The sequence below is a fragment of the Ruditapes philippinarum genome, unplaced genomic scaffold, assembly GCF_026571515.1.
Source record: "Ruditapes philippinarum isolate M1 unplaced genomic scaffold, ASM2657151v2 ctg1300_1_1_1_1, whole genome shotgun sequence".
Classification (NCBI taxonomy): Eukaryota; Metazoa; Mollusca; class Bivalvia; order Venerida; family Veneridae; genus Ruditapes; species Ruditapes philippinarum.
Genome location: NW_026855312.1, coordinates 129,292 through 153,279, shown reverse-complemented (window position 1 = coordinate 153,279; position 23,988 = coordinate 129,292). Strand labels below are relative to the sequence as shown.

Genomic DNA, 23,988 nt, shown 5'->3' with positions numbered 1-23,988 from the left:
CTAACTATTCATTGGTTTTATTCAGTTGAGTCGGTCTCAGACTGCCTTCTAAAGTTAGTCCAATAGCCGGTGGTTCTAGTATAGTCTTAACTCATTGCCTTGCCTCATAAGATTTCATTGATTTTCTCCCTTTTATATATATAGTTTACAAATGATTTGAATAAAACATTATATATAATAATGAAACACAACCAGCAGAGGAAAAAAAGTGATGTATAGATTTGAAGATTATTATCTATATAGATGAAAGGAAGAGTCAAATGTGAGCACATGCACAAGTTGTTCTCGTTGTCTACATTTCACACAGGTGTAACTTATGACGCCTTCAAAGTATGTGCGACTTATTTTTGGATCATAAAAACGGTGTAAGAAACAAAATCGTTGTATACAAAAAAAAGTTTATTGTTATTTTACATAATTATATATTACAATTTTTCTGTAAAGGGAATGTACAAAATATAGCATATATGGTAAAAAGAGAGTATGTAAGGAATTAACCTATCAGTTACAATAGGTACATTTTAAACAAGCATATTCACAGACAAAAATGATACAAATATGTTTGAATATGTTAAAAGAAAGTGGGATATAAGGTTCTGATTATAAAACAATATACAACAATACAACAATAAAGATTTTCCATAATTATCTTTGTTTACGTTAAATGCGTTCCTTACCCTGCATGTTTCTCCTATATATTGTGTTTCCTCTTGTTTTCTTTTTGTAATATTGATTCTTATACTTGGACAATATCATTTTAAACAAAACAAAAATAGTTGTGTTAAGATATAAATATACAAATAATTTAGGAAATACCATTATTAGATATGTTCTAGATAATAATGTTTTTAATATAAGATAATTAAAATCTCACATCTGCTAGTATATGATTTTTTAATGTAGATCTTTGTAATCACTTTATCGGTGATCTGTAGTTTCTAAATTGGTTGATTTTAATTCTTTGTTAAAGTTTTTTTAACATTTCTCAACAGAAAATACATTAAAGATTGAAGATAGCCTAAGCCAACAGCAGGAGGACACGCATGTTTTATTCAATTGTCTAGTCATACGAGAAAAACATTGCATTGTTTTATAAATGTTACAAAGCTAGGTCATGTCGACCATTGAATGGATTTCGTAGCAAACTGATACATTTTAATATAAAAAATAATGATATATAATGGAATTAGATGGATACAGTCATAAGAATTAATTTTCTTTTACCGAAAACTGATAACACTTCATAAAAATATTAGTATCTCTAGATCTAATGAAGATGAAAGGACAATTTACTACGTTATTAAAACAAAGTGTAATAAGCTATTTTAAAAAAAAAAAGATACGTTATATTTTTAAGGCTATTGTAATATCACTTTTTCAATCTCGTTTATTTCGGTTAACTTTTATGTAAAAAATATACGTAGAACATTTTATTACACAGTGTTTTTAATTGTCTTTTAAATGTAGCAACTTTATAAAATGAACAATGGAGTGGTTTTATATGTGTTAATTTATTACAAGTTCTATCCTATGTAGTTCGGCACGGCGTAGGAAAGCGAAGGTCTATTCTGTAATGTTAATGAGGTGTTGCCTTGCGTTTTACATCATTTTCTGTCCGTAATCATTTACAATAATATAATAGTACCCGGGGATAGACACAGGCAAATAAAACGAAAACAGAGTATCTTGACTGCCTTTTAACCAAAGTTAGGTAGAAGCTGTCTGGTTTAACTATAGTTAAGTAGAAGCTGTCTGGTTGAGGAAAATTTCCGGAAATTCATCCAAATCGTACATGGATTTACCCCACGTGTTGATAGCAAATGTAAGACACAAAACGGCTATTATATTCATCGGCAGACCTGCCAAAGCCTGGAAAAATATATAAGAGACATTTTGTATTGTTTTTGACAGACATTTATGTCACATTGAATGTTCGAGGATTTTCTTACAAATATTCTTCATATTAAAAAAACACATCTAATTTTATTGTATACTACATGTAACATTAGAAGGGTAATGACAAGTTAAGTTAAAATTACATGTTACATTAAGTGGTTCGATCATGACGAGTTTAAATAATATCATATTATTTGACAAGAATTTAAATTTTATTGTATAATAAAACTAAATAGGTTAAAGAATAAGTTTAAATATATCACACTTTTTGACAAATACAGAAGATGTCTAAAGATAATTTCATGTATGTCTTACTTACCATGTCTGGTATTGTAAGGTAACCAGTAGAGAACACAATGGCGTTTGGTGGAGTAGCAACAGGTAACATAAAGGCAAATGAACAAGCAACAGTTGCAGACATCATCAGGTAAAGTGGATGAATTTCTGTGGCAATACCCTGTAAAATATATATTTCTTTTTTATCACTGGCCACGATTTGTGTCTGGCTATTGTCACATGTATTGTTCCAACACGGAAAAACAATAAAATAAAGGAAGCCTCCCGCCAGGCCAGATAGCACGGATGCTGACCTGGCTCTATAATAATAAAAAGGAGTGATCACTTTAAGTTTCATCAGGTTATGTATTTAAATGATTGTTTCTACATTTTCATTCTATCTTTGGTTTTTGTAGAAAAAAAATAATAAAAAATCTTACTTTTCAATGTCACGCTTTTGATATTTTTCTTCCAATATTATTTTACAGCAGTGTCAAGATTGAGAAAAAGTTGGTATATACATATATTTTGAAATACAGTACTTTAATACCCCTATAAGTGTTCACAAATGATTATCGAGCTATCATGGGCATGTGCGATTGGCGTAAATATACTTTATTATAGCCAAATAATCATACTTATCTATGTGTAAATTGCGGTTGTCACTTTTAGTTACAACAATATTTGAGACGTGCCATGACAAAACCAACATAATGGGTTTGCGACAAGCATGAATTCAGACCAGCCTGCGCATCCGCGCTGTCTGATCAGGATCCATGCTGTTCGCTTTCAGTTTCTCTACTTGTAACAGGGTTGGTAAGCGAACAGCATGCATCCTGATCAGACTGCGCGGACGCAGGCTGGTCTGGATCCATGCTGGTCGCAAACGCACTATGTTGGTTTTGTCGTGAAGCTTAAAAACTTCTTTCCGTCACTTTTGTTACATTTAACAGAGCATTAATTGGTATAAGCATAACAAGCTCAATACAACATTACATATACATTATACAGCATATGATACGTAAATTTAATTACACATAGCATGTACATATACTGAAAAATGATGGTACATGAAATGTAAGAATGATTAATGAGACCACATTTTACATCAAGGTACTACTAGCACTTACGGTTTTTGTAATTAGTACAATACAATAGGACCAATTATTTGCGGTTTTCTGGTTAAATATTAAGCATGCAAGGGAAATTTGCATTTAATATGAATAGAGAATGATTTTTATTTTAGATTCTATTAGTATTTTTCTAAAATCACGGTAAAGGGGTGATACTTTGGAAGCAATGAAACAACGAGAGAATTAAAGAGTTCTTTTCAAAAGGCTAAGGCTAATGAAGCTATAATTTTTGTAGATGGAAAAAAGAGAGGCGATCTTAATTATAATCTCAACCAAGCTTCAGAACAACTGGTATTGCAATTTGAACTCATAATCATTAGAGTTTAGTAGACTAGTAGTCTCATTTTGCTCTCAATTTCAATCTCAAGAAGTGGATGACCACATGTTTTGTTCGTTAAAATACCATAAATGAAACATACCAGTTCTGCCAATATAGGCATCAAAAGTGTAGCGGTGGCAGTGTTACTTGTAACTTCGGTTGCACCGGCGACTATCACACATACTAGCAAGTTCAGAACCCAATTATCTAAGTTGTCGAATGTAGAAAGTTGATTACCCAGCCATAAAGATAATCCCGAATCCTATGAATATTCCAGGATAATTTATGGTTTATAAGCATTTGATTATTACAAATGAAGTAGTAGACATAGTAGGTTTGACATTGCATGCGCTTTTAATGCAAATAACATTATAACTTGCAGCATGTTTTTGGCGTCCGTGGCAGAGTTCAAGCCACTTGCCTCTCACACCTGTTGGTTCGAATTCCACCAGGAACTATGAATTTTTTCCTGTAAGCAGCTATCTAGCTAGCTTATGGAACGTCTTTGGTTCTAAGGAAGGAGGACATGAGGTTTTCCTCCACTAGTAAAGACATAGTTGGTGCGACGTAAACCCAACTAAGAGAATAAACAATTAGATATGAGAGATGGCGCGTATTGTCAAGTGTCCACATTCAGTATAACCAGTTTGATTACTATATCAAATTGTATTGAAGTATCGAATGTAAAAATTATATTTCTGCTCGTTTTGTTTTGAAATTTCGCTCACAACAATATATAAAGCGTTTAGAAAATCATTTACAAATGTAAAGTTGGCATGCACAAAGTATTTGTTTTGCTTAAATACAATATAAAATGTAAACTGAACATATGTCTAGTTTTTAAATTTTTCTGACTACATAATAATATTATAATTATATTCATGAACTCACTTTACTGGCTTTGGCAATTGCAAAACCTCCACCAAGTAGAATGATGACTCCCCATGGTAATTTAGCACTAACTGCTTGCCATGTCAATATCGGTTTATAGGAAGGGAGTCCTGCAAATTATTATGCTAAATATTTTTGTATGTAAGTATACATTTATATTACATGTATAAGAGTCATAGATTGGCTTTCGGTACAGACCGGGGTAAGTATTTACTGAGATTAAAGGATCCGGATCTAGATCAGGATCAAATTTGAAACTAAAATCTTATTCATTTTTTATCTTCATAAATTAAATATTGAATATCAACTTGATAAAACTGAAATTAAAATGTCACAGGGTGAGAAAAATGTGCAGCCTGACTGGGACCCTCGGAATACCGTATTGCGGCTCTACCGACAGAGGTACTAAGCCGCTTACACATCTTCTCCCCTAAAAAGTGAACAGTTCTGAACCATGACAAAGTCAACCAAGGTGGGTATTTTACAGTTGATCCAAATACTGATCCTAAAAATGATCCTTATTGCTATCCGGTTATTTTTGTATTTGTTTTGCTATGTGTTATTTTGCTTTCAAATAAGGGTTATTTCTTTTTGAAATTGGCATTTTTTTTTACATTTTGTTTATGCACCATTAAATGTTAACAAAATACGATCAATTTTTTAGTTTCGTAAACCAGTGAAAATAAAATCATGATAATTTGATTATGATCCTGAACTTTTCTCAGTGAACACGGCGCCAGAACAACTAGCCCTAAAGTTACTTTGAAGGACAGTAACAAGGCTCTGTAACAATGACGAAAGCCATTGTTCGATTCCTTTTCTTGAAAATTAGGGCTAAATAATATTTCGAACATTTTTTAGAGAAATTAAACTTATATTATCATTTATAGTAGCGTATTAATTTCCAGCTTCATTCTCTACAGAAAAATCACGTCACCCAAAGAGCACAGGCGTTTGGGAATGACGTCATTCAAAATGCGACTTTACTTACGGTGTAGTAAGAAGGGTTTTTATTTGTTTGAGTCGAAATTTCAGACCCTGATGTTGTTAATTGCAAATGCCGAAAATAGTCCGCTTTTTTGAAGCGGTTACTTCCCTTTATATGTACACTAACGCCGAAAAAAAATCAGGGGATATCACTGCGTAAAGATTGTCAAATGACAGGCGCATTAATTTTCAAGCAAAAAAGTTCCCGAATGGTCGAAGATTTCTAATATTGTTTTATTCTTTATAGATATATATGCTTATAGTAAGCTACATATATGTGTTAGCGTCGAAATAAGGGTTACAAACCCTAATATAGAATAATAGGATTTTCTTCAGGTCGTTAACATATAACTTCACCGTGGCCCTCGCTTAGGAAGAGAGATGTCTGGAGCTCAAATCCCAGTTAAGGCAACTCATTTTTTTAAATTGTTTAAAAGTCAAATAAACAATGAATTGAGTTTCAATTAGTCTTATAGCCAATTTACTACAGTTAAAGAACTGGAAAACATTGGTGGCACTATACAAAAACAAATTGATTTATAATCTCAAAACCTTCACCTTTCTGACATTCTGAGACCCAAACAAATTGCTTTGATTTTTTATTGTTTGTTTTTGTACCGGTGTAAGAAAAGACAACCCTGTCTGACATGCAAGATATACTAAATAGACCAGATAGACCGTTATGTTACTCTTTGATTTTATTCATGACGTAAAATTGCGTTTTAATTAATGATACTTAAAGTTAAGTTTCACTATCAAAGCTAGAGTTGCTTTGTTGATATTACATTGTAAATCAGCAAGTATCATTTATTTCACATAGCACATCATAATCATAAAATCGTAAAGACAAGACTGTATATGTATACATGTATATGTGTGTACGCTACTGTGCAAATATGAGAATAAATTAACCGTACCTTCTTTTAATAAACAGAATATTTGTGGAACTTCCCTTGGTAATAGAAACAACAGAACACTTAAGAGCATGCACGGAGTCGAGTCTGACACATATCTATATAATGTATAACAAACACTGTGCATAAACACATGCATATGAGTCATATAAAATAAAAATATTAGAACAGCCCAAAGACTCAGACCAAGCTGTATTATAAACATCACATGCTTTGAGTCGAGTGTAACATACACATATACAAACATGTCAAACATTGTTTTGCAATTCAATACAGTCCACTGGCAATACACTGACAACAATCTATCTCAATCACATGCGCATGCGCTGTCATGCAAAAAAACACATAAGAAACATTCTCATGTATAGGAATCATAAGAAACAATGTGTGAATTGACATACCAAATAGACATGTTGGTTGTTTTAAGTCATTTAATATTTCTACAGTGTAAAACGTTTGCTTTCTTATTTAATTGTACGTATATTCTTGTGTCATTTTATCTTTTTCGTTTCCATCAAAATATCGCCGACAAATAAACATTGAACGAATTAGTAAATACCATGAATATTCTTTACTGTAACATTTTTCTGTAGCTTTGTTTCATTGATTTCATAGTGATATATGTGATAATAATGTTTTCGAAAAGTAGTTGTCATTATGAAAATTATCCGTAAATTGATACATAAAGAGAATTACACATGCTTACAAAATCGTTAATATGTAGGTATAATTACCCGGGTTTAAATGCGCTGATATCACCCCATCCGTCAATGTTAGGTGGATTACGAAACAACCATAAGATCACCAGAATAATGAAGACAATCAAAACTTGGAGCTCGGCCAGACTAAATTAAAAAATGAAATATTTGTGAAAACCATATTTTTTATTTCTTATTTAACAATGAGTACAAGACTAAAACAAATTATTTCAATATAAAATACATTCATATTTTTATATAAATTTGACCAGGTTAATACACATTGCTAAAATTAATTTGTTGGACAAGAATACAGATGTCAAACTATATTTTATGAGTCTAATACAGGTTTTGCAGCAGTGTTCGAGTCCAGTAGAAACAGTATCGTTCCCAACAATTTATAATGACCACTTTATTTCATATAATCATTTTTGACATTTTGACATAACTTTAATTCTTGAAGCTGAATCTACAATAAGAAATTGATACGGTTTTTAAACCCTGGAAATGAAAATAAACGCTAGCTGAGTCAAATGCAACAAATGTATAGGTTTTGCAGATGTGTACGAGTCCAATAGAATCAGTATTGTTCTCAACAATACAATACAATAACATCTTTATTTCACACCATCATTTTTGACATTTTGACGAAACTTTGATACTTCAATTACAATAATTGATATGATTTATTTAGCCATGAAAATGGAAACAAGGCTAGATAAGTACGATATGCATTTGATATAGATATCTCGGACTCTAAAAATGAAAACGAGGCTTTAAGAGATATGATATGTAATTGTTAAAGAAATTATGTACGCTGAAAATGAAAACGAGGCAATCTATGGTACGATATGCATTTGATATGGATTGATTAACTATAGAAATGGAAACGAGACTTAAGAAGACTGGTTTCGAATGATTTCTATCGGAACCATTTAGTGATTCTAACGTTGAAACTTCATTGGTTATATTTTATAAGTTGTGAAATAAACATTTTATATAGCATGCATATACACATTTATATCAGACACAAATACATATCTATATTACATATAAATAAATACTCATTTTTTGAAATATTTTTACATCTATAACACACAAGCACACACATACACACAATAAACAAAACAACAACATTTTAAAATTCGAGTTTTTGGTTTACTTTTAAAAAATAGTATAAATAATAGTATTGGTGGAAATTCTTTAATTTGAATGATCTACTTACGTCAAGAAACCAAGGCTTTTAAACTGAGCTCTAATGGTGGCGTTCACAGCCTTCTTCTGTTCAGGGTCCATCTTTTTACAACATCTAATAGAAATAAAGATTAAATTAAATAATAATCAAATATGCTGTGATTTAATGAATTAAATATTCAACGATTGAATATCATATAACAATTTTAAATCAACATTCAACGATTAAATATTATATAACAATTTTAAATCAACAATATTATATAACAATTTTAAATCAACATTCAACGATTGAATATTATATAACAATTTTAAATCAACATTCAACGATTGAATATTATATAACAATTTTAAATCAACATTCAACGATTGAATATTATATAACAATTTTAAATCATCTTAAAGACATTTTATTATTATTTTCTTAATAAATCTGCATTATCACAAGAATTTGAACGTCTCTTAATTAATGCCATCTTCTTTTGGAATATTTCTATCTACGTTAGGCATTTTAACTGTTAAAAGCCTTGACAAAAGCATGTATTTTTAACTATAGATCAAAGTTATTTTTTACTGAATGATTAAAGATAAAATCCGTCATGTCTTAATATTAGGAAAATATTTAAAAGTAGTGTGTAAGATAAGACTCGAGTGTTATATACAACTTGTAACCAGTGCTTTAAATTGTGTGGAAGTGAAAATAATCTTAAACTATAAATGCTTCATCGAAATGAATGGGAAGTTTTATGTGGCAAACCATTCCGGTTTACATGTACATGGAGGTATTTGTCAGTCCTAATTAGTATTCAGGTGTACATTGAAGTATTTGACAATTTTACTTCATGTTAAAATGTGCATTCAAGTATAACATCATTATGTTAAACTATACATTGGTGTAAATTTTACATCAAAACGAAGCAAAGCTAAACTAGACACATAAGTATGAAATCATTCACGTGTGCCCATGTTAATACTTTAATTGCTACACATTGACTGTGGTATAAATAAAAGAAATATATTTCTTTTCATACCCAAAACATTACATTATTTTCGTTCATAAATAGTAGTACAATACACTAGACTTAGGAACAGAAAGTTGTTCATTGGCAATAAAACAAAATGTATAGATTACATACACGACCAAGAGACTTCATATAGGTGTAAGCAGAAACCTGCAAGTCGTGGTTTATTGGTACATACCCGCATCGAATAAAGCATAAAATAAGCCACAACCAACCAATCACTGCCGTCAACAGAGATAAGGGAAATGCAAAGCCCATCCATTTTGCAAAAGATATTTCGGATTCTCCTTTATATCCTGCTTCCGAGTATAGTCTGAAAATATTGAAAAAAAAAATCAATGTTTCATTCCGGTTATCTTTATTTGCAAAGGAATTTTACTTACGCGCATGTGGGAAAATATCAGCTTATATAATTAAAGATGTGTGAGAATCTGATAATTGTGAATTGTAGAAGTTCACACAGCTCATGTGCCAATTGCTCGTCGCCTGCATAAGTTCAAATTTTAACAGGAACGAAAAAAAGCTAGCCTGCTTATGAGCTAACAAGGGATTCAAGAAGAGATGTTTATATTACTTGATAATGTACAATGTCAGTATCACTTAAAACTCCAAGAAGTTAAATTAATTTAAGTATTTTTTGGTTTGTTTTACGTCGCACAAACAAAGAATACGTAGAGGTCATATGACGACTTTCCGGCTTTACTGGTGAAAGAAGACTTCATGTCTCTGTCCCTGCAGTACTTCAGACCTGTACGAACTGGCATCTGAATAGAACCACCGACGTTCTTAAAGTAAATCTATAAAGTAAACAAAAAATCAAAATCTTTGCCTACGAAAAATGGTATATCTAATAAACTAATTATGTATAAAAAATTAAAGCATAATATTTATTTTGATGAAATATTTATTATAGTTGTTGTTGTTGTTGATGATGATGATGAAACATACTTGTTTCTCTTTCAGGGCCATCTCATGTTTCGACTCATCAGAGTAAATATGATGCATAATCCATAAATTGTCTCATGTTGACTTTGAGTTATATTGATATTAATATATATTCATCAAATTACACTGTAGAAGAATCATGTGTCCGTTACCATATAAAAATATATTTGAATCTTGAATCTTATTCACGAATAACTGAAATGTCTTTGAAATAAAAATGATATAAGAAATAACTTACCTGTTCTGAAACTTACCCCATCTCATGACACGTATATTTATATTTTTGTGATATTACATGAGTTAATGCAAATAAAATTGTAAGTTTTTATTTGTAAAATTGTTCACTGTCCAACTTTTAAAAACTATCTTATAGTATAAATGTTAAAACATAATGATATAATTATCAAAATCATATGGTAGAGGATTTTACTTTCGAAGTCAAGATGTAAATACAGATACAAAATGTATTTCGAAAAAAAATGTTATTTAACCAATCATTCGTCTATCAACTTTTTGAATCATTTTTATATGAGGCATACATGGCTATATGAGTAAATAACAAAACAGTTTTGTTTTTTTTAAAAAGTACTGTTAGAAACAGTAAACAAATGGTTATGTAATGGAAATTCTGTAAAACTTTCAGACAGAAAGGTTCAAGTAATTGTCGAGAGACCTAAATAGTTGAGTTTATGATCATTTGGCGTTCCATACATTTCTGTTTCCTATTGAAACATATTCAGCAAAATTATTAACCTTTAATTTAGGAAGGTAGGAAAGCGGTAGAACTCTAGCTTTAATGATTTAAAAAAGGTTCTAAATTTAAATCTAAGCCAAATTTAACTGCAAAATTGGCACATGCGTAAAAATTAGGTTATACACAAGACGGGGTATCAGTTTATATCAATATTAAGCTAAGTATTAAAGGAAAACAGTAGTATCATGCAAAACGATGAAGGGAAAATATCTAGATATATGTATATGTACAATTTATAGTATTTTTTATGTAAAACCATTTCTGTAACAATTTCTGCGAAAAAAATTAAATAACATCTTTGTTGCACCACTTATTTCATTCCGGGTCATACCTTTGAAATATGATATGCTGCACAGAAAAAAATGAACATGTTTACAAATCTTGATTTACATGATAAAATAACAACTGTGACAATAGTGTAAAGCTATTACAATAAAACTTTTTGTTTCCATTGTCAATGTAAGAAATAACTATCCTTTGAAGTAATAAAAATAATCATAAAATCTTACTATCACCACTGCCAACATAACAAAACATGCTATTCTCTTGATGTATATGGGATATATTTACATCATATGGGTACACAAATGTCATATGATGTTTTTCCAAAGCAAAAATGTAAAATATTGTAGGGCAAAATATAGGTAAAGGACGGGAAGGTTTAACTGAGGGAGAGGAAATAAAGTGAAAAATAATATTTAAACGTACCGTGCAAGGCTGCAATCCATACAGAACGTAATGCAATTATAGTTGAAGGTTACTATATATTTTATAAGATGACTTTTATATACTTATCATTTACTTTAATTTGAATAAAAATGGAAAAGATTACGTCCAATCAAAAATTAGAATATTTCACTCATTTAATATTTACATGTAATGACAAATAAAAAATAAGCTTTCCAGTCCTAAATGCTATATCAATTATTTCATCATTTTTTATCCATTATAATTAATGAATTAAGTTTTGAATTTATTTTTTTCTTTCTGATTTAAGTTATTCTACTTACCTATCAGCGTTTTCTTTAAGGATAAGGTTTGGAGGAGAGCCCGTTACCGTTGCTATTCCTCCAATGTTAGCACCGTATGCCACACTTAGAGCAAGTGCCTTTGCTTGCCTCTGTAGTTCAACTGAACTTTCGAATTCCTCTCGCCATGTACGTCTGTATCTACTACTATACAATTAAAATATAACATACCTGCTTCAATATATCATATACACATATATACATATAATAATACAAACTGTAAATGGAAGTATGGTATGACTCACTCATCGGCGTTCTCCTTCAAGACAAGATTTGGTGGTGTTCCAGTCAGTGTGGCAATACCTCCAATATTAGCGCCGTAAGCAACACAAAGAGCGAATGCTTTAGCATATCTTTTCATTTCATCGTCCATCTCTTCAGGAAGCTCTGCCTCTATGTCTTTATCACTTACTTTGTATGAGTTTTTATTACTAAAATTAGATCATATCAAAGAAAATTAACGAATATGGTTCCACATTTAAATTAATGTTCAATGAGCTACACTATTTTAAAGCGAGAATGAAAAAAGGTACTTGTAGTCTAATATAGGACTTGCTTGCTCATTCTTATGCAGCCGGGATCATGACGGAATATATAAAGTCAGTTCGTTCCGACAATAATCAGTTAAACTGTTACGGGCAAATAATTCCATTAGGGTCAGTTTATTTTAAACGTCCGATTTTGATGAAAGCTGGAGAATGATATGAACCACTGTCGAGTGCAAAACATTTTACAATCCATTACTGGTGTCAAGTAGGGAAGCATGTTGGAACGAACCCATGAGACTTAGACAGAGTGGCAAACATCATTATCAATAGATTGACACTATCTTGTAGGCTTAGAAGAGGCATTAGGTACTCTTTAGTTCTTATATTGAACGAATACACTTGACCCCATGGAAAACACATTTGTATATTTACAAAAAAAAAACAATGATAATCATTCATTACCTCTTAATCATTTCTAAGAACTGTTCATTAAATCATTCGTTCTGGCGACCTGAACATCTTTACATAAATTCTTTATGAAGCTACTATTTAATAAAGGGCATGAACAGTTACGTAAAATGGATCTTGAATAACACATTTCAAACCAATTCTCCCTTTTAAGAAGGAATCGCTTTCCCTTCAAAACATGTTCGGGAAATATATTAGGGAAAAAGGTATCGACATTATTTTCACTCGCAAAAATATGTTCCTAATATATGATAGCCATGCTTTGTTACGCCGCATAAAGCTCTCAACGACTATAGCTCTCCTCATCGACACCTTACTACATCTGCTTTAAGTTAAGTACCCAGGTTATAAACATCTATTACTACAAGCAAATTTAATACTTTTGTCTTTTTTCAAGTTTAAACATTTTTATGTTAATTCACATGAAATTCAACATGTTTACAATGTATGTTTTAAAGAGTTGTAGGCTGTCCCCATGTTTACTTTAGTTTTAAGTTACTTTTTCATTTCTTTACACATTCCTTTAAAGTAAACTAAAGGTATTTGGTACAGACATAAATGTTTCGTCTGAATGCTGTTACTGAAAAGGTTTATAACTTTAAATGTTGTAAAATGACTGCAGCATTCAATTACTACTTATTTGAAATTTAAGTTAGATTTCAGCGAAAGATTTGCACTTTTATCATCTAGCTATATCATGCTGTTCACCTGCACGTTGCAAAAAGTTCAAAAGTTACCCACAGTTTTGTAATCTGGTGTTTATCTGGGGAACGTTGCAAAAAGTTCAAAAGTTGTCAGCAGGTTTGTATCTAGTTATTATCTGGGGCACGTTTCAAAAAGTTCACGAAGTTTATAAGTTGCCAACAGTTTAAAAAAAATCTAGTATAAACGTTAAAGTACTCTATTACATCATATATCAAATTTTACAACATTCTCTTACACTGGAAACACCAAGAAGAAATCCAAACTCAAAAAAGAAAGTCGTTATGAGAATGGACACGTTTTCAAAATAGGAAAAACAATATATAACAAATATCAAATAGTTATTTATCATTTTTCTGTTTAAGGAAAAGAATCACTGCACGTGCTGAAATATGTTTCCAAATTCTGAAGTCTGTGTTATTGGGGCTAAGACGGTGGTGCCAGGTACTATAAGGGTGCAGACGATAGCTTGCATTTATCACAAGCCCGGTTAAACAGAACAATCAACGGTTCAATTTTGCCGAGCTGGGTGACCTTTAAGAGTTTCATTTTAACTGTTTCATATTATGTCAACCTTAATAAATGATATATGATATATGTTTCCAATTCAATTCTTAGAGTGTGGTATAAAGAATTATTCATTAGCTGTTTGTCCTGTTGTACTGCTGTCTGACTGTCTGTCTGTCCGTAAACTGAAAATCCAGCATCCGTGTCCTATGAACATATTTCTATTTGATAATTCCCCCTTGTAAATTAGGAAATAATATGCAAAGCGAAATTTTCTATTACTTAAAACGAAAATGTACACCTAACATTCATTCCGATCATTAGAGATTTTTCCTTCTTCTTTATTATTTATATTATTTATTTATTTAAACGTTCTAGTGGTTTTTTTATTTTATTTTATTTTTGTTATTGTATATCATACGTTTAACTCTGAAAAATAGTCTGTATGGTTTCAAACAGCCTCATAATCATGGTCTAGAGCATTCAGGTTTTTTTTCTTATATTGCCTGTTATGCGTCGCAAAATATTGATTATCTATTACTTTTTGACAATTTTCAAATAGCTATTAAATTGTATTTTGCTTTACCTTTCTGATTCTGGCATCACGTCGCCGTTACTGCTGACATCAATTTTGTCTTTTGGGACACCATTTTCAGAATCGTCATCTTTAAATGCTGGATTATCTGCCGTGTCTATCGTAAAATGGGAATACAAGCCATTAAAGAATGTCTGGAAAAGTGACTTTAAAGAATAAAAGGGGTATACAGTACGGGTTATTTTAAATGTAGAGAGCATTTACTTTGTTGATTACATGAACAAAAGAAAATTAATGCAACTTTTACAATGTAAGATGCAAAATATGCAAATCTATTACATCGTAAAGGTCCTGTTATCAGCTGTCCAGAAACCTACACCAATACAGCTGTATTTTGGGTTTTTATTTATGCACAAAATACATGTTAATACTTAAAATCTACCACGTGAATAAAATATTGGAAACGTCGCAATATATATTAATTTGATAGGAATTGCATTTCAAGAACTGCCGTAGATTGATATTTATTTAAAGAAATACATGTATTCCAAACACTCCTTAACATAAGCAATTCAAAATGTGATTTTGACGGACACAATAAGACAAGAAAGTTTGGAGACTTAGGTGACCATTGTCACAAACCTAATATACCCCTCATCATAAAAATGGTTACAGCTTGATGATGAGGGATGCGGTAACACAACATTCCTTGGCAAAAACTTAACTTCTTTATCAGAAGTATTGCTCCCGGGTGAATATGTGCGTCGTCTTTGACATAAAATCCAAAACAGAATATATTTTTATAAAGATGAAATATTAAGCACGTATGTCATACGTACATAACGTTTTTGTCCGTACTTCGCTTACGGTTTTTATCACAGCCGTAATTATAGGAATCATCATAGAGGTCGCTGCTGTATTACTGATCCACATTGACAGGAACCACGTGGTCACCATCAAACCCGCCATCAGACTGAATAAAAAAATATGTTTCATTATGCCTAGGTTCAGAAAACATCAGAAAAGTATGTTATAGACAAATGCAATGTGTTCAGTGGATGGCTCAGTGTATTCTTATCAACTGTGGTTACTTACCCAAACATAAACCTATACCATCTATACAATAAAGACAACAGAAGAAGACATTGAACGCATTAGACAATAACCGACAATAGTAAAATAGCAATTCATCAAAAAAGATGGACACCTAAACGAACAGAAAATTGTGTACAGACAGACCAGGCAAATAAACTAACAGAGTAGAAGTGCTATTTTGTATTTACTAGAACACAACAAAAATGAATTTCAAATAAGCGAAACGAATACTTTAAATAATTCTGATCTTTTTTTTTGTGTGTGTGTGATTTTGATTTGTATCTAATTAAATGTATTACATTAAGCGATACAAGAATACGAGCATGTTGACAGATAAACGTGATATAAAGCTAGATTGCTTGTGATTCATAGACAATTAATTACCATGATTAACATGTGTTCATGCATGAGATATGCTAATTTCTTCGTTTGTAAACCTATTATTTTCATTGAGCCAGTTTTTGTTCAACGTAAAATGATTCATCTTTTACAAGAACATGTAATACAAATTGAAGACGCCTGAATAATCTAATGTGTATTATTTTAATTGAAAAATAAACATTTATAAGCTAAGAAGTAATCATCTTTTACAATATAATGCAATTGATGTGGATGTGGAGTTGGTAGTTTTCACTTCGGATCACGACAATTAGCCACATTGAATTCCCCAGAGCACAGTTCAACCACCCGCATCGTTCCTGGGCAGGCTGTCAAGCAGTACTAGTTGCCTTCACTTTCGCAAGGAACTAAAACTTCTGTACATGCAAGAGCAAGTACAATGCGAATGACCGTAGAAACGATTTCATGATTAATCACAATGAAAGTGACCTGCACCGTCCGGGAATCGAACCCGGGTCGCCCGAACCACAGTCTAACACTCTACCTATTGAGCTAACATGCAATTGAACAACTGATTTTCTACTATATTCTTTTTTCCTAGAATTTCGCGCTAATTAAACTTATGTTATCGTTCTATTAAATATTTTTAATGCTTAGAGACAGTTCCATGAAACAAAGATGCGAAACAATATGTTAATTTTTGAATGGCAAAAATCAAATTATTACATCTAAATAGAAAACTTACAATATAGGTTGCGCTCCGACGAGCATCATCACACACAAAGATATGCGAGTGTGTAATCCCGTCTCTTCTAGAGCCACTGCAATGATCAGGCCGCCAAAAAACAACATAGTTGTATCCTGAATTGGAATTGAGCTTATAGTGAGTGATATAGAATATAAGTTACAGTTTAAGGTTTACATAATCTTTTTTATTTTTCTAAAACTATTGGCCTCCGAAACCGAGTGGTTAAGGTCGCTGATTTGACTTGCCCCTCATCGGCCTTGGTTCGAATCCCGTCAGAAACTTTTTGATTCTTTAATGTGATGAAAGTTTCCAGCAAGCTTACGGAATGTCTGCGGGCCTATCCAGGCGCCCGTATGTGGCTGAAGTAATGCACAGAGGGGTGTCTGAGGTTTTCCTGCACCAGTAAAACAAGAAGGTCGCCATATTAACTTTAACGTTTTGTTGACACTTAAAATTTAGCTAATAATGTTTTTTTTCCCTAAATATAGCATTCATCTTGCAAAAAGTTAAAAGGTCGTGAATCATTACTCAAAGTAGCTTAGTTCAAACAAAAGATTTTTTGTTTGGGAATTATTTCTAAAAATATCTTAGTTCTTATTGTTGAAGTATTACTAACCTTACAAAAGATTATATGCTAGTGAATTACCACTAAAAATACCTAACCTCTTTCAAAATTAACTTTTTGCCGTGATTTATCAAGCTCAGTTTCTTTTTTCATTCAACAGACAGGACATATATAGCTTTATACTTTTTAATGGTACCTATGATCTTATTTTAAATATTTGATGACAAAATTAATGTATTAAAGATATACCGTGACGTATGCCGAGCTTATGTCCTTGGCCTTTGCAACCCCAAGCAACGGAAACAGAAAGATCGGCATCAAAGATGTTACTGGTATAGGAATTGCCTCGGTGAGCCACAGTATCGCCATGACGACAATTACGTAGGCACATTTTGATTGCTGGAATTAAAATTAGCAAGATTTTTTTTATTAATTTCATGTTGGACAATTTGCTCCAACATTGATACAAATGATACAAATAAGGACAATGTTTTATGTAATATTATAATTCTTTTTCAGCTTTATCAGAATGTTATTTGATATGGTATATGTACTTAAAGTAAAGACGATAGATCTATATCATTGAAGATTTTAAATTAATCGCTCCTTTCAATCATTCTTGTTAACTGTTAATTATATTAAAGTAAATCATAATCTAAAAGATCTAAACTTTTAAGATATGAACAAATTAATTTGAAATTGACATTTCTAAGTCACGCTGTTTAGGAAATAGAGTAGGCTACACGAATGTTAACGAAAATGTATCACTATAGGTCTACAAAAATGAATTAAAACTGAACTTAAATTTCACAAACGTTTTCGCCTTTAGTTTTATATCTTGCATGAACTCCTCGTGGTTGACCATTTCGTAAGACAACATAGGTAAAATTTGTCGGGATTAAATTAAGGAAGTATTGTCTTTACTTTATTTTAATTAGATATAAAATGCTTTTAGTTACAATAATTAATTGACACGACATGCGTATGGCATGAAAAATCAACAGTAGTAAAGTTTAAACATACATTGTGCTCATCTTTTGATAAAATGATTTTATTCCAGAAATTTATTGAAATTAATGCAATTCTTATGGAATATTTATTGAATATGTATTGAATATGTCTAATTTGAATAAGAAAATGCACAATGTCCGCGAAGCTGCATTTCCTTTTACTGGTCAAATTGATTTGATCCTTTCTAAAAAATGCCAGCTGGTCATACTATGTTTACCTATAGTATGATCATTTTAAAATGTAACAAAGCTTTTCTGTGTGTACTCAAAAGAAATTTTACATTTAAAAAGAGACTGTATAGCAATCTTATATATCTTAAATCAACAAGATTCAATATAAATTTTAATACAATATAAATCATATCAAATTCATTAATGTCTTCAGGTTTTCTTGAATAAAAAAACTGTAGATTTCAGTGAATTGAAAATGTTATCCTTAACGATCTGTTGGCATCAAATAAATGCATGCTACCTGAATCATTATAGTTGATAGTAAATAATAATTATCACTGTATTATCACGTGTTGGCGTCATTATCGGCGAGTCAGTGGAATTGCTAAATTAATTGTTCAATTAGAACATTAATTCTTGTACATGTTAAACACTCTGTCATGTGAATGTGCACATAGAAGTTATTTTTTCTGCTTTTTACTCTTCTCTGCTACAGGAACGCTTGAATTCATCAATTAAATTCAAATACAATTAAATATATAAATATGAACGCTATCTCAACTTCCGTCTACATGGTGTATGCAGAAAAACTTGAAAACTGTGTCATTATTTGCTCTCTTTCTTTTTGAAACTACTAATTATTTTAATAGGCCAGGTTGTCGTAACAACTTTAACAATAATTTATTGTTACAATACAATATAAACATACATGTGCCGTCAGAAGATTTGCCAGTCACTGCCTGTCATTGGTAATTACATATAACAGTGCAGGTTTATTATTTCTTCCTTTTTGTTGACATGGCAACTACTTTATAACAAATTTTATCAAAAAACTACTTGTCACGTGATACCAAATCAACAAGAAGAATAACAAGCCTCTCAAGTGACATAATAAAAGCAGATCTGCACGAACAAACATGCAAAGTACTTTTCAAGTTCAAAATATGTGTGAGATTTAAATAACAACTGATATTAAGTATACATTTAACTTAATGTCTTGTAAACAGTATTACTTTATTCTTCAATTCTAACGATTATAGGTTTGCAAGCGAAAAACATGTATAAATGCATGCAAAACCTTGATACTTTAAAGTGAAGACTCGTAATACAGACAAAATTCTTTTTAATTAACGAACAAACCAATTATGTCGTTTATTTATAAAGACATATATTGCCGATGAAATTGAAAGAACATTTACTCCGTGAAATGAAATGTTCGACAATTTGTCTTCATCAACATTAAAGAACAAGCATATTTTGCAAGATAAGTTTTTGATCAGTGATACGTGACGCGACTGTTTTATTGTATTTGTATATTAATGTGTATTTATATATTTATATGAAAGTAGATGTTTTGAAGGTCACGAAAGGTCAAAATAGATTTGTTTAATTGATACAATTCTCGTAAAAATCGCGAGGGTCTTACGTATTTTTTCTATAATCTGTTTTATTGTTCTTCATCAAATCACATTTGCATCATTATTTCTTCAATACACGCATGTCTTAGTGATCGCAATTGCCATTTATTTTTTGTTATACTAGTAATAACCAAAATATCTGAAATGTAACTTCAATATTATAAAATGACGTTGCAACACAACATGACGTCATTACGTCACATCCGTGACGATGACCCTGTAAACTGGCATAATGTTTTGGCGTATAAATCTTTATATATATTTTATACATAATTTGAGAAATAATCAAAGCGTCAGATATTGAGCTAAGATTCATTTCGGTGCTTAAAAACATTCACTTACGTCTTTTATTGACCGTGTTATACGTTTAAAGTGAAAAGTGAAACTGTTTGAATGGTCACACAAAAATAATGCTAATGAAGATAGTCATCCCAGGTATTAACTGTAAATTTGTTCTTGCCGCAGGTACAAAATTCTTATTGACAAGAAAGGTCAAAACTGAATAATAAGTTAGAATATCAAAATTTGGTGATTACCTTTTTCGTCTGTTACTTTTAAAGATTTGTCGATGTTTGTTTGATTGTTTGTTTGTTCGTTTTTGCATAAATTGTGCTTGATAAAAATAAGATGGTTTAGGCCACGACTTATGCATGATTAGAGTTGAAAAATCTAATGTCATGTCATGTCTCTGTCGCTCCTCAAACACCTTATGATATATTCTGTAGCGTTATATAACGTGTTCATGAATACGTCTATATATACAGGTCCTACATTACATTACAGCAAAACATATAAACTTATAGAAAGAGCGTGATGTCGCCAATGTATTTTTTATTTGCTAACAATCGTGTTTACGAGCATACCAACGCATACGAGCATGAATTTATTAAATACTTCCAACTAAAGTTTTATAGATTAAAGATATTTACTGCAAGATAATATTATGAAGGATAGAAAAAAAAGAACAAGGACGTAAATTTGATTTATGCCTTTATATTAAAACGAGCAAGCAAAGAATTTCATAGTTTCTGACATTAAAACTTCTTTCACAATTGAAGAGAAATATCCTAATAGATCTATTTTTTCTACGTTTTATTCTAACATTTTATATTCATCTATTCACTTTTAAATTGTATCTTATAATCCAATAATATTATAGATCGAATGTTATATCCATTCATGGGTCAGGAAACTTTCTATTAATCATAATTTGCATGTAAACATTGGCTGAGAAAGAATCATCATTTTGATAATCTATAAATCAACCAACATTCAGAACAAGAGATCATGCAGATATTAAAATAAAATATTGCCTACTTACCACTTCAAAATCTTCAGAGTAATCCACAAGAAGAACTATTGGCGCAATAAACGCTATAATTGTCACCAATATTGGCTTTAATGTCCAAATATGATTAAGTAAACCCATCTTAATCCTCGCAGAAATCTAGACCAATCTTATAATCCAGTGTTTATTCCATGCAAAATTTAAGTTTGTGTACGTGTTGTTTTTGTTTTTTTTTCATCAATTAAACCACAAGTAAAACGGATATCAATTTTCACGACCAGCAAAGTTTGACTGATATAAAAGTTCAGATGTTTACAATATCCTTTCAAAAGGCGAATCTGCAATCATTTAAAATAAACTGTAAGTATAACAAAGTTTGTGCCTAATGTGTAAGGTTGAAGTCAGCAGACCTTGATGTTATACATCCCAGATTCAATAGTTCATTGTAGCTAATGCGAAATCTATTAATAAACACGATTTCATTCAAATCATATGCGTGTCAAAAATACTTTTTAAAAACTTCTTTTCTTTGCGTTTTACACCTAAAACCGTACCGTACATGCATTTATAAAACCTAATACTCTGTTATAAGTCCTTTAAAATGAGAAATATCGAAAGTAATGAAAATAAAAGCTAAAATTAACATTGAAAAAAACGGGTATTAACCATTTTGCACTATAACTAATCATTCTATGATATGAGCCGACAAAACCAACATAGTGCGTTTGCGACCAGCATGGATCCAACCGCGCAGTCTGATCAGGATCCATCCTGTTCGCTGTCAGTTTCTTCACTTGTAATAGAGTTGGTAAGCGAACATCATTGATCCTGATCAAACTGCGCGGATGCGAAGGCTGGTCTGTATCCATGCTGGTCGCAGACCCACTATGTTGGTTTTGTCGTGACGCGGTTCATATAAAGGTAAATTTACAAAATTAATTGCCTTACATTGTTGTTTTTTTCAATGAAAACTGAAATTACAATATCTTATATTTACAAGAAACAATAACAAGTTGTCACATGTAAACATGTAACCTAAAAATATACATGTGCTCAAACAAGAGCAAATGACCCTTAAGTAAAATCTGAGCTCGTTAAGCTATTTTTGCTTATAAAAAAATAAGCAAGAGAGTTTTTTAATTGACATCTTTCAGTTAAATCAAAGTCTCATGGTAAAATAATTAATTTTTATAATATTGTGTTTAATAACGTATTAAAAATCTTTAAATTTCCAAAACTTAAACAAAAATGTACCGAAATCTATTTAATTACTCATATGTACATGTATACACGGAAACAGGATATATTTTTATTTGAATATCAACCGTAGAAAAAGTAGTCTATTTCAAACATAAAATAAACTTTCACTGACAAATTAAAGTAATGAGAGTACAAATGTGTGTACACCTTTTTTATAGGCTTGTTGATAACTATAATTATACTTTTTGTGATATTGTACAAGTTTGAAAGAAATAATTGCGATTTAAAAGATATAATCTTCGGTCGAAACATTTGAGCCGCGTCACGACAAAACCAACATAGTGGGTTTGCGACCAGCACGGATCACATGCTGTTCGCTTACCAACCCTATTACAAATAGACTGCGCGGATGCACAGGCTGGTCTGGATCCATGCTGGTCGCATAAGCACTATGTTGGTTTTGTCGTGACATGGCTCATTTGATATAAAGCATATGCAATAAAAACCCCAATCTGTATATTTATTTGGTTTGTTTTCGTTATTTAAAGTACATTTGCGTTTATGGGTGTGCAGGTAGAAAAAAAAACTTGAAAACTTTGTGTTTTCAGCTATATCATTTTAAATTGTTATAATAAGACAAGTACTATCAATTGGTTTAGATAAAACATGAAGATGTGTCCGCATGCGCTTATTCTATAGATAATATAATGTGTGTAGGTCAATTAAATAATTATAATTAGTACTTCTATTATTATGTAAAAATGAAAGACAGAATGTTCATTCCAAAAGCAAGGCGTGTTAAGAACTACTTTAAGATAGAGATATTGTAAAAAAGATAACATTATTGTTAGAGTATCATTTGACCGAACCAAACAAAACAAACAAAAACTGCTCCTCTTCAAATGGTTATATATATATTTCAAAAGTTTCCTACAAACATATAGTACTGATATTATCCATATGATTTGTAATAAGATATAACTGTTGAAGGTAATGTTGAAAATTGTTGCTTTCGAATTCTACTTAAGGAGACTTAGTAGAACATTTAGCTTCTCCGTGAAATAGGTCAACTAAACAATTACCCACGGTTGCTTTAAATTTACCCTATGTCGACTTAAAACCCATAAAAATGAACCTTCTAACGATGTGTACACCTGTCTGCATAAGTCTTACCTCAAATTTTGTTCATACAAGTAAAGATATACAAAAAAGTTGATAATTAGCTTGCAGTTACTCCTTATAGACATTACATGTTCATTTTATTCCGCAATTTTCGAATTTTCCAGATTTTTAAAAACTGAAATACATTTTGTATACCAAAACTTCACATCACAAGTATGTAATGTATTGAAAAACAAGTCACAAATGTAATCGCAAACGAATTGATACAAATCTAT

General features: G+C 31.1%; 1 protein-coding gene across 2 annotated transcripts; it reads right to left on the bottom strand.

The window, feature by feature from the left end:
• Positions 1–708: 708 nt before the first annotated feature.
• Positions 709–23,782, bottom strand: LOC132742903 (solute carrier family 13 member 2-like). Of its 2 annotated transcripts, XM_060731411.1 has the most exons (15): positions 23,765–23,782; positions 21,425–21,729; positions 17,754–17,903; positions 16,937–17,052; positions 15,597–15,730; positions 14,809–14,914; positions 12,303–12,488; positions 9,509–9,643; positions 8,340–8,423; positions 7,151–7,261; positions 6,420–6,514; positions 4,516–4,625; positions 3,725–3,886; positions 2,216–2,353; positions 709–1,869 (listed from the first exon to the last, which is right to left on the bottom strand). In XM_060731411.1, exons 2-15 carry the CDS (start codon positions 21,530–21,532, stop codon positions 1,738–1,740), a joined length of 1,767 nt encoding a protein of 588 aa, XP_060587394.1. In that variant the 5' UTR covers positions 21,533–21,729; positions 23,765–23,782; the 3' UTR covers positions 709–1,737. The 2 variants fall into 2 exon arrangements, with proteins under 2 accessions (XP_060587394.1, XP_060587393.1); XM_060731410.1 differs by lacking the exon at positions 23,765–23,782 and having other exon boundaries at positions 21,425–21,787.
• Between the last annotated feature and the right edge of the window lie 206 nt (positions 23,783–23,988).

Bases quoted from the DNA above. Each gene is read 5' to 3' on its own strand.
- LOC132742903 (XM_060731411.1), bottom strand. From the start codon at position 21,532: ATGGGTTTACTTAATCATATTTGGACATTAAAGCCAATATTGGTGACA. The intron at 9,644-12,302 runs GTGAGTCATACC...CAATATTTTCAG, and splicing joins TTGAAGGAGAACGCCGATGA to ACTATACTCGGAAGCAGGAT. The intron at 2,354-3,724 runs GTATGTTTCATT...TATATTTTACAG, and splicing joins TGCCTATATTGGCAGAACTG to GGTATTGCCACAGAAATTCA.